This window comes from Synchiropus splendidus, chromosome 1, assembly GCF_027744825.2.
Source record: "Synchiropus splendidus isolate RoL2022-P1 chromosome 1, RoL_Sspl_1.0, whole genome shotgun sequence".
Taxonomy (NCBI): Eukaryota; Metazoa; Chordata; class Actinopteri; order Syngnathiformes; family Callionymidae; genus Synchiropus; species Synchiropus splendidus.
The window spans coordinates 60666841-60678960 of NC_071334.1; the positions used below are offsets into that span (position 1 = coordinate 60666841).

The window sequence follows — 12120 nt, forward strand, 5'->3', positions numbered from 1 at the left end:
GTTTTCCCATTCAATGCACTTGTTTAATGAACCTACGTGTATATCTGATTTTGAATTTTATTTCATGTCATGTTTTTTGTTGACAAATCTCTATCTTTATTTCAGGTGATTTCTACGCTGTCAAGAATCTCCCATCACAGCATCGCACAAATCAAAGGCATCAGGTTGGTGTCGTGATTTTCTCATTCATCTTCACAACAGCTGGAGCATTCAATAATTCAAGCAAATGATTCACAATGTGTCCTTTTCACTGACATAACTCTTTTGCAATTACTTTTGACTTGAGGTTCGACTGATCTTGCAGTCATAAAACAGGTTGTTGAGCAGTTCTGTATTTCATCTTAATGGCTGTGAGGGATTCTTTCCCGCAGATGTGCTCCGCTGATCAATGCTGTCATTTGACCCCAAGACAGGGAGGTTTAGTTACTTTTCTCTCACAGATGTGAAGCAGAGATGTCTCTCACGTCTCTTTCAGGCAGAGATAGATTCCGATTCATTCTTCATCATCTCGAAGCATCAATGGTTCACTACCAGCTCACAAATGTGGTTCTGCCTATATGATTAATGAGATGCGGCAGCACGTAAGTTGGGCATCAGGCCAATGAGAGTGGAGAAAGAATGCAATCGAGAAAAGGTCCTTCATTGTTGAAGAACCCTGCTCATGCGGTGCTGTGGATATAGAATGAAAGATCCTCATTCATAGTCAGTTAAGCATAATTTTCTGCCTTTATGCTGAACAAAGGTAAAGGCTCTAAGTTGTTTGGGTGTAGGTGTTGTCTCTCTACTCGTGTTTTACTGCGTAACGTAACTACATTTTCTGCACTAACATTAGAGCCTGTGTGTAAATACTCCTCTAACACTGAACAAACTGACTTTAAATTGTGTTGATCCTGGATCTGATTATGAGTTTGCGATCGGATCGGGATTGGAAACTCTTGCCGGCATCGAATAAGTCCAACACTAAGAGTCGCACTCATTATTAAGAGTTTCATGTCGAGGTGTGGGGATGGTTCCATAGGAACAAACAATGAGACCCTGCTCTGGAAATGGGACTGTAAAGGTTCCTGGCACCATTCGATTGGGTTCCTGCTGTGTGAATGATACACCAACCATTAGATCCATGAAATGGTTGGTAGAGCTCACATGGTTACTACAGTGTGGAAGCAGCAACTGAGCTCCTGGTTCTCTCTGGGCAGCTTTAAATGGCTCCACGGGCCAGAGTTGTCCCATAGGCCTTGGGTTTGGCAGAATTGGCTTACATCCTTATCTCAGCACAATAGTGAGGTGAAGATACTGATACTGTTTGTTTCGTCTGTAAACATCGTCACTGATGCATTGTATGATTTGAAAACAAAACAATACTATCATTTAACAATTCAGCAAGACTCCCTGAGTGAGATACATTTATAAATGAGATGCCTCTGTTTCTTGCTGATATCAATTTGCTTCAATATCAGAAGCTGGAAAATGACAATAATTCGTGATAAGTCTTAATGTGTTGCTCCGTCCCCCTTCCCTGATTGTGATGCCTCTGCCAGCATGCATGTATCTCTGCCGTGTCAATGAACTGAATTAAACTCATTAAAATGCAGTTAACACATCGCACATACACTCCGTCTCCCACTCGTGCCATTTTGAATATGTCTCGTGATAATTTGCAGAAATGTTTTAACGACTGTTCGACTGTAAATGTGTGTGGGGGGGGAAAAACGTGTTATTCATGCGAGCACGCAAATGTTATTTTGACTTAGACCGCCAAATGAAAATGAACAGGCAGTAACCGGAAACAGTCCGATGGATTTCTAAAGCTGTGGAGATTGGTTTTTGACCATGTGCCATGGTCAAATGAAATACTGACCTGAAATTTATTATTTTTTCTTTTGCAACTGCTGGTCAACAGTTTGAAGAATGTTGGCATGTCTGGCATGACAACATCAAAAGGATATTTGAAACAGAAACATGATGTTGAAGGGGTTTGGTCATCCTAAAGATAAATCACTTTTGCAAACAAAGTGAAGTCACATGAACATCACCACTCAAACTCCTCAATAACTATGACCAGCTGCAGGCTTCACCATTCCATAAAGGAGGACAATTTCTTACCGCATCTGAATGGTGACCGGTTCTTGATGCCCATCCAGTCTCATGAATTATGAAGCAGCCCTTGTTGCACGAACAATAATATGATGCGTTGACGTACCGATTTTGACGTCAATAAAGCTTTCTTGTCTGATGTCATTGATGACATCAACTCATCCTCGCTGGCCAGTCATTATATTTATTTTTTTCAATGTTGCTGCAGACAATTCTTGTTTGTTGTGCTCATTCATGCCAGCAAGACAGGACAAGAATGGAACAAAAATGTGTTTGTGTCTTACTCCTCAGCTGGGTGCAGTTACTTTTTCAAGTTATACTTAAAATATGAAATAATTGGTTAAATGGTAGTCATGAATTATATATATTTACTGCCATACTATCATAGTGTTGGCCTGTTATGCATATAGTTTAGAAACACACTTCTGCCATAGCAGCCTTGCAAGTTGCGCTCCGCTGGATGCATTTGAAGGACTCCACTCTTTTACAGTCCTTTTTGACAGTTCAGTGAATTTAGAAGCTCTTGAGATCTTCTCATAAAAAATCAAAGTAGCTTGCCCATTTTCACACTCAATCAGATCATTCCAAACCAGCTCACATACAGTATGTAGCATCAGACCACTCAGCCTACACGAGTCCGAATGTCATAGCAGTTTTCACCTTCAAATTCATTCTGCATTCGAAAGCGCTGATTTCCTTTATGTTGTTCAAACATACATTTGAATGCTTTATGAATAAAGTGAATAATTCAAAATGTCTTGATGTGTCTTGATGTCTGCTGAATTAAAATACCACTTGAAAGACATACTGTAGATAAGTGGAGGCTATTGTTGGAGCTTGACTGAAAAGTCACTGAACTTTGGACACAGCAACAGAACTGTTTAAGTTATTCCAAAATCTATATCAATCATGATAAAGTACTTGCATATTTATTTGCATATTGTTCAAAACTTTTCACTTCTGCGGGAGCATCTACTCCAGGAGAAGCTCGGAAACGTGAGGTACGCAGCGTTTATGGCTTGCTAATGCTCTCTGATTTGTCAAGAGACGAGTCGTAAGAGGAGTTCTGATGAAATTACATGGGCTTCAATAATACCTCGTGGCACCATTGTGGAGAAAATGGCTGCTTTGGAAATCCTTGATGCTGCAAAACAACACAGAGGTGATGCATGTGGTTGCATGGTGGTTACTACTGTGTAATTAATTTTTGCCTTGCGGGATTCCATTAATAACTTATAATATAGTGCACATTTCATTGGAGGGAGCCAACGGATGTGGGTGTGTTATTATGCTCTGGCGGAAGCTCCTTCAGTGCTGCGCTTCCCTTAACAGCCGGTGTTGAGCACACACAAATCACATTAGGGATTGCTTTTATTATTATTATTTCATAACGTCTACTCAGATCGGGCTTGAAATTGCACAGGCTTTAATGAAGTTGCACCAAATTAAAAACAGAGAAATTAGCGCTGTCAATTAATCACTCTAGGCTGAGTTAGCATGCATGTGAGTATCGACATCGACTATTCAGCGGAGCAGTTCATTGTTTGGTGGCATCTTTCATGTGAAAATCGCCAGTAAGAAATGCACAGTTTTAAACCTTTATGTTGACCAAGAGCGTTGCATGTGCCCACAAACAATTCTGGTCAGAACCATGAGGGCTTGAAATGTGAAAAATGTGATTTTTTTTTTGTGCCAATTTTGCACCTTAAATTCTGTTTTTCTGACACATTCAGCAAATTTTCATTGGAATATATTTATATACTGTTTCCTATTCTTTCAGTTACAAGAAAAGGACAGGTCCGAAAGTCATCACATTCTGTTCAGTTGCGTCCAGAGTGATTTTTTCTTTTGTACCTTTTCAACATTCTTCTCCGCCTGTTTATCCAGTCCATTTTATTTCAGACTGTTTGTGCTCATCTCCTCTCAGATTTGGGACAGTCCACTGACTCATGGATTTCATTTTCATGTCTCCGAGAACATGGCTCAGCCTAGTATATTCTATTTCAGTGGAATTTCACCGTGGTGCTTTTTAAATATGAATCTGTGTCAGACAACCGTGTCAAACTAAAGGCTCGGGCCCAAAATGTGTCACATTAAGTCTTTTTTATTTGTCCCAAGAGATAGTTGGCTGGTAATAAAATCAAAGTGCATTAGTGCTTATGTTGATACAGTGAATTATGAAGAGGTCTTAAATTAAGATAGGTTACACAGATGACTCTTGATTTAACCTCAAATAGCACTGTATCATTGAGGCAGCTGCTTTGACCAAAATCTCTTTGAGCCATGACTTTGTTCTTCCAAAATAAATAAATGAATTAACTTAACATGGACAGCAACATATACTCTATTTATGTTTAGGACAGCAACTTATGACTTGTGATGAAATTCGACTATGTTGACTAGTTGTCTTGTCTATGTCTTTTGAAATAATATTTTTTATCTGTTGAAGGTAATATTAATACCTTTAACAAGAGAAAACTGGCAGTAAAGAGTTGATAACCAACCCCTAATAAAAATCAGAAATGCCCTACAACCCTCTACCAGCTGGTCACCACCTGGACTGATTTCCTGTGGCTCAACTTGAGCCTCTTCGAATGAACAGACGATATCACAATTGTACTCATATTTGAACTGCACTGGTGTAATAGATCTTCAACTTATGTAGTTTTTAAAACAACTATTTTTATTGTGTGCGTGTTTTAAGTGTGTTTTGGTGTGGAACTGGGTTGGATATGATTCAAAGCACGTTTCGATTTGGTTAGGGATATTTCATTCTCAATACTAATTTTGCTTGAATATGGAAGAGAACTGATGCTACACAGAAAATAAACAAATAAACAAAGGTCTATTAGTGTGTCACAACATACATTTCTAAAAATTTCGAAAATAGGTGGACCTGATTGAAACCTGCAGCAACCTTGTTGGAACCAATCATTCCAGTGTGATCTCTCAGAATAGTTACTACTGTTGTCATTTTGTTTTTAGTGTTTGTATTGCGTGGAGTCAGGAGGAAGTGGACTTGTTTACCAAAGCGGGAACTGCTCGCAGTGCTATATTGTGTGTGTGAGAGAGTTTGCTTGGGGAGTTGTTACACAGACACCATGAACATCAGTGCTGCAAAAAAGACCCTTGCGCCCCGTTGTCTTAGGCAGGAGATCAGGCTGTATTGTAGCGAAACAATGCTGACATGGCCATATTTGTCAGTATTTTGTTTTAGATAAAGAGATAAAGATAAATAGAATCGGGGAAAAAAAAAACAAAAAACGATTGACCTTTATGTCCTTGTGGTGTGCTGGTTACTCAATGCCTTATTCTTCCGGTGGTGGCAGGGCATTCAGAAACCTTTACAATTGGAAAAAATCATTGACATATAAAACATTCCTGCACCACTGTTAAACTGGAGTTGGCCAATGTGCTGCAGAAATACTTTCTCTCTGTCACACTGGATCTGTCATCATTTCTACCTGAAGGACATTGAGAGCATGTATGACACAACACACCTGGTCATCCATCTGAAAACAAAAGAGTGTTTACCTTTGTGGATCCCTGAGATTGTCAGTGATGGAAAGATACTTTGAAATGTCAGCAAAAGTGGCGTGATTGATGATGATGGTTGTCACGTGTGAGAGATGTTCCTCAGAAGGATTTGAAAAATTGTGTTCCTGCTCACTTCTTTGTTTTTCTGTCTCCCAGGCCATTTCCCAGTGAGGACACCGCACTAAATGAGGATGACGTGTACAGGAGCCTTGAGGAGCTGGCAGAGTAAGAGAGCTGGTCACACACTCCAGCCCACAAAATTCATTGACCTCTCCAGAAAGACTGACCTTTAGACAATGCAAATTCATAATATCGAGTGTCATGTTATGGCTCTTACAGGAAGCAAATGCACACCAAAAATGATTTTGGGTTTTACCTCCTAGAGATCAATTCCGTAAAGTGATGTCAAAAGACTGTCAGGTTATTGTCCGTGACCGTTTTGTTTTCAAGCAGACTTGCTTAGCATGTATGAGCTTCCACAAACTATTAGCAAAGGTCCCCATGATGAATGGGTGACCGCAGTTTAATTGCGAAGCACGTTCATTGCTTCTGTAGCTGTCGATATCGCCCCCTCAGTTGAAAATATCCCCCGAAACTTATTATTGTCTAACCTCTCATTATGTTATCAGAAATTCCTCTGACACGCTACTTGTTGCCTGTTGCTATGGCAACACAAGTTCTGCTCTGGCTCCTGGCCTGGCTGCCTCCCCGCCGACTTTGGCAGTGAAATGTGGCGGCGCAGGCTTCGCTCAGGCTGCGAAAGTCTTTTCTGAAAGTAGATTTCTACAATGACAGAAGCCTCTTGTCTTAAATTAGCTGAGAATAATTAGTTAACCGCCGTTCGTTATGACACAATGATTCCCAGCGGTGAACGTGGTTGGCTGAAGAGCCTGCGTGATGAAGATTATCCTGAATGCCTGCAGAATATGTGATTGTGACGGGGAAATTGAAGCTCTTGCAAGGACGAGGAGTCCATGCCAAGCGGGCTAAGACTGGATTATGGACTGTACATTTTCAAATATGAACAAATTCCTCTACAAAAGACGTAAGGGCTGGGAAAAATGTAGGAACTTCAGAAATGGACCACATTCTTGCCACGCATTGTATGTGAAATGCGTAAAGTAAGCAACGAAGCAATAAATGCAATGACGTTAAACTAAACTTCACTCAATTTATGACTCAATCATCTATCAGATGTTGAAGTCTTACCTCACATGATGTCCCTTCTGAGGTTTTAGTTATCTGACTTTGTTGCCCTTGACTCTTCCTCCAGCCACCTACAAACCCAGAGAACATAAACAGTGCGGCCTTCTAGCTCACGATGAGTTGCGAGTCTCAGCTCTCCTGAAACGTCACCCTACTTAGTGGTTGAATTTCTGTTGCCCAACTCTCCAGCAACTCTGCAAATAGTGTTGTTTGTCTATAAAATTATGATAAGTACGCCTCTGCATAACATAGCATCCTTGTTAACATCAAAGGAAAGAAAAAAGATTAACTTCCAATAAAGAATAACTTTATTAACATTGTTTTTGCCTGTAACTGAAAAGACTTAGAGAGCATCAATTTATCTGAAATAAAAAAAAAAAATCATGAGTGGATGTATTCTAAAAAAGTATGTTCCCGAGGTCACATGCTCCCCAGAATTTGAGAAGGCCTGGTTTAACCCAAAGGGAGGGGTTCGCATGGCATATGTAGCCAGAGGTGAGGTGGAGGTTTTGTTCCTACTACTTCCCCGTGCCTTGTTCACACAGAAGTGTGAAGTGGTTGGAGATTTCAGCTCCAGGAAAAAAGTGTTTTCGGGTGGGGCATATGTGTGTTTTCTAATTTTAATATTCCAAAATATATCGACTTTAATGCAAATAGAAACATACTGGAGTGTCCCATAAGGGTCCAATTTAGTTTCAGATTTATCATAAACCAGCAGGATAGGTCCCCTTTCTCTGTCTACATTCAAAATTACATTTCAAGCAAAAATAAATTTAGTTCCTGGTCATCCAGAGTAGAGGACAGAAGGCGTGCAAGACTATAGTATGAATATTATCTGTTTTGTGAAATCAGCAAGTTAACAGCTGAAGCCTTAAGTACTCTTTGTTTCTGGATTTTAGGTGAGGATTGTGAGTTTTTTAGCTCTATAAAAAGTATGTTGATTTTAAAGAATATAGTTGTGTTGGTTTAATTTTAAAGCAAGCATCATACATGTACATGACTCTTTAAAGCAAGTTTACATGATCTAAAGGGAGTGAAAAACAACTGAGCATATTTAAATGGAAATACTTACAGTACAGCATTTGTAGTTGTAATCCAGGCAACATGAAATATACAGCTTTACAGGTAAAATTTGTGCACAAATTTACATTTAATTCAATGCAAAACTTTTTCAGTGATAGAAACTGCAGCATACTTGTGCTCCCTGATGCTGAAATGTTTTTTGTTTCTTTTTAATAACACACTTTTTCATTTGTTATGCTTATGGGTGATTAATATAAAAATGATTAAGTACAAAAAAAGGTCTTCTAATTCAGTCAGCTTTCATCAAGATTGACTGAACCATGCGTAGTTTTTACTGTAGTTTCTGCTTGTTTTAGAAGTGGAGCTCACCGTACATGTAAGTCTTAAAACTTGACCAGTTTCTTTGCTTTTTAAACAGTGAGTGGTTTCATCACGTAGATTTGGTGTCACCCCTGGGTTCAAAGACCTAGACCCTATTGACTTAATCGTGGTGCTGAGCTGCACGTCTGCTCTTGACCTTTCACAAAGGCCGTGTATGCACTTTCCCTCATCAATGACAGGACCCATAATTGATTCATCAGCAGAGCCGACACTAATAAAGTAAGACACACTTGGCACATGGGCCACGCTAGCAATAACCCGGGACTCAGACTTATTAATAAGCCTGGAACATTGATGCGTGCACCATTTAATACATCTGTGACTGAACTGCAACTGAGTGGCAATTGACTCTACAGTAATACACTTGAGTTTAATTCACCCGTCGTGTAGCATTGGGCGCATTTTTTGGCCACTGACTCCCCATTTTCAGTGGCCATGGAAGAGTCTTTGACTGCCTGCAGGCAGGCCTTCCCTCCCGTGCCACTCTCCCTGAGTAGCGTGGATGTTGACCTTGCTACAAACCCTGTCCAACTTACATACACTTTCTTGTGTGTTGGCTGCAAGCTCAGCGTATGGCACTACACCCAGATGATGTAGTCACCGTGAGTGCAGCACTTCTCTGGCCTGGTCTTCACCAAACCTCCAGTGTAGGTTTGCCTCATCTGTAGTCCTGAAGGTATATCTATATTTTGGGACTGGCCCTGATACCTCCATTGCCCACAGTTCTACCTAGAATATCCTCTTTTCCTCACGCCATGCCATGTCATCCCCTGCTCTGTTATGATTAGACCTGAATTATTATTTAATGTTTCATTTTTCCCAAACAAGTTGGTCATATTACTGTTTTAATTCCTTGTTACATCCAGTCATCGAGTTGGCATTGAGATATTGCTGCGCAGCCTTTAATGTTTGCCCTGTTGATCTGGTTTATATTGTTTATACTGGTTTTATGCTCGACCTGTGGCGTCATTACCCCATGTTCTGGCTCAAATACAGGAGTTCACTGCGTGGTATACCTCAGCAACAGAAAGGAAATGTTAGACACAATTAACCTCCCGAGACCATATGATCCATGGCTGTGATGTGATGCGTCAGCAGCTCTTCCTTAATCATGTGTAGGCCACTAGAGTGTCTGAGCCACTGGCCTGATTGTGGTCCGTCACTGTGCAGTCACACAGAAAATTTGATCTAATTCTTGACTCTGCTCTCCTGCCTGCCATTGTAGTGACGTGCTGGCATGCCTAGGAATGCACAGCTACATGTGTGCGTGAATAAATCGATATAAACCAGCTGAGGCATTTTAGATAATCACATCCCCCAATGCATAGACACACCACCATAATGGTTTTAGTGCAGATGCCGACCCTTGGGCCTAATGGTTTAACATGGTCCCAAGCCGATGTGCATGTATGTACCTGAGCTGTGTAATAACATAAAAAGAGAAGACTTTAATAATTACTGTACATTCCAAATTGTATTTTTTCCAATATGGCCTGAATGTTTTTCTCAATTCTAATCGACATTGCGATAGAATGTGTAATAGAATATGATTTGAAAAACCCAAGTTGCAGTAGAAAACCCTTTCAAACTTCACCAGAAGTTTCTGTCATCCTGTTATGCCAGTAACAGAGGCACCACACCATGACTTCAGTGACCGCACCGTGAAATGACCAAGCAAAAGCGCTTCAGCAGTCAAACATTATCTGGACTGTCCGACCCATGTCTCACATATTTGTTCGTCGTGGTGACAACGTAAAGTGTGATTCGAAGTCTCAATATATTGTTAAACTTAGAAAAAAATACTGTACTTTGCCTTCCATCAACAGTGGTCCGTTGCACTCTATAGTAACGCGGGACCCAGTCTAGAAGTGGAGAGAAATAAAAGCCTCTTGTGTGCATATATATATATATATATATATATCGGGCTTACAGCGAAGAAGAAGGCAAGAAGATTGCATCACATTTTTGCATTCTGAATTTGCAATATTGTCAAAATCATGTTCTCAGCCGTTGCTGTGCCAGTCATTTGGGTACTGCTGCACTCATGAATGCTGTCATTTACAGCCTTCCATAAATCTTGCTCGTATCACTGAACAGACCCTCACACTTTGAATATCATCCCCGATGGATTAGAGGTGAATACAGTGCTCTGTCTGCGTTTCTCTTTCATTCATTCTGTCTGAGTAGTTGTCTGCGGTGTGAGGGAGAGGACGCTGATGGAGGAGCGTTGGTCGCCCTTTGTCCTCCTGCTTTCTCTGTGTTCAACCCGAACCACTTTCTGTAATGAAAGAGGAGGAACCACTCTGCTAACAGTGAGCCAAGCCAAGTCACTTCACATCCCACCCATGTGAGAATATATCATAGAAGAAAGTGCTCTTTCCACTCTTATCCTCAAATTGCTACCTGCTAATCGGCACAGATGTAAGAAGAAGCTGTCTGAAGACAATCTCCTCAACTCTAGTGTGTTATTGTCTTTAGGTCTTCTGCAAATAGAAAAGAAGCACCTGTATATACCCAACACTTCTTTACTCCCAAGCCACCGATGAGCAGAGACTGTATATTCCAGTGGGTCTTCGTATGTCTGTAACTCCAAATCCATGCTCCTGCATTCTTCCACTGACCTGGGATATAGAAACTATCCACATTGTAAACTTTTTATTTATTTATGATGTTTACTTATTTATTTGACTTCCTCCGTTTGGGAAAACATATTCTGCTCAGACTGAGATGTCCCATGTGATTTAAAACAAGCGGTAGCCCTCCAGACGAGTGCAGAACTGAGTTGTTTTCATTTTGCAGAACCACATTCAGACCAGTAATACCCTCTCAACCGTATGCGTTTATAAAACAAAACTACAATCGTGTGTTCACCAATGATCCTTTCCTGCGATCGTTGCATGAGTGGGGGAGTGAATAATGAATATAAATTCTGCACGCTTTATAGTGGTGTGTAATTTTGCTTCAGTTTCGGTTGATCACAACGTCAATGCCCTTTTCTGTTTTCAGTGCACATGCTATTGAATTTAATTGTATATTATTTACAGCCTATATCAAATGACCTTGCGTTTCAACCTTATGATTGACAGTTCAAATGCTCTGATTTTTCAACCATTGTTTTTAAGGCCTACTTAAATATATTAATTTACGTATTTGTGTTTTATGAGACACGATGGACACGTTCTCTGACCCGTTATGAGCTTAACTCTGGAGAACTTTCCCCTGCAGTATCTGCTTTGGTTTGGCTCACTGCTCTCCTAATTAAAGGTCAGCTTGCTAGCTAGATGCCAGAGAGATATCTCCCAAATTGAAGGGAGACGCGGCTCGATAACACAACCCAGCAAACATTCGTGAACATCAACTTGTGTGTTCCCTTGAGGAGAAAGCCCATGCAGCCGTTCGAAGTCATGAAGTATAATGAGTTTGACCTCGCTGGGCTTTAACAACCAGCTGCCAGAACAGTTTAGATTGAACATTGAGTTTTCCACCTAGTAGTGTCTCTCTCTTAGTCAGGGTTGATGAAGGCCCCTCTTTTTTTCCACAGTGAACATGACCTGGGGGAGGATGACATCTACGACTGCGTGCCATGTGAGGATGATGGTGATGATATCTATGAGGACATCATCAAGGTTGAAGTACGACAGCCCATGGTAAGAGCTCAGAGCGTTCAAGTTGGTGTTCAAACATCTGTCATCCGTGGAGGCCATGAAAGCTCATGCCGGCACTGTAACCTGCCGAGCACCTTCCTTCTGACATGTACTTAAAGCTGCGTTTCTTGACTTATTGCGTTTCGTGCTACAAATCTCAGTCAACACTGATGCCGTCATGGTTCTAAACATCAGGCATGGGCTGTACTCTACCCGGTGGTGTGTTTAAAGTGTA

The 12120-nt window shown here is 40.7% G+C and overlaps 1 protein-coding gene across 12 annotated transcripts in view; it reads left to right on the forward strand.

Annotated features, from left to right (window-relative positions):
• vav2 (vav 2 guanine nucleotide exchange factor) overlaps nt 1–12120 on the forward strand; it is a 137716-nt gene that overhangs the window by 92205 nt on the left and 33391 nt on the right. For all 12 annotated transcript variants that reach the window (XM_053853136.1, XM_053853131.1, XM_053853137.1 and 9 more), the window contains exons 3-5: nt 106–164; nt 5788–5856; nt 11783–11888. In XM_053853136.1, coding sequence (XP_053709111.1) covers nt 106–164; nt 5788–5856; nt 11783–11888 — 234 coding nt within the window. The remainder of the gene's footprint in view (nt 1–105; nt 165–5787; nt 5857–11782; nt 11889–12120) is intronic.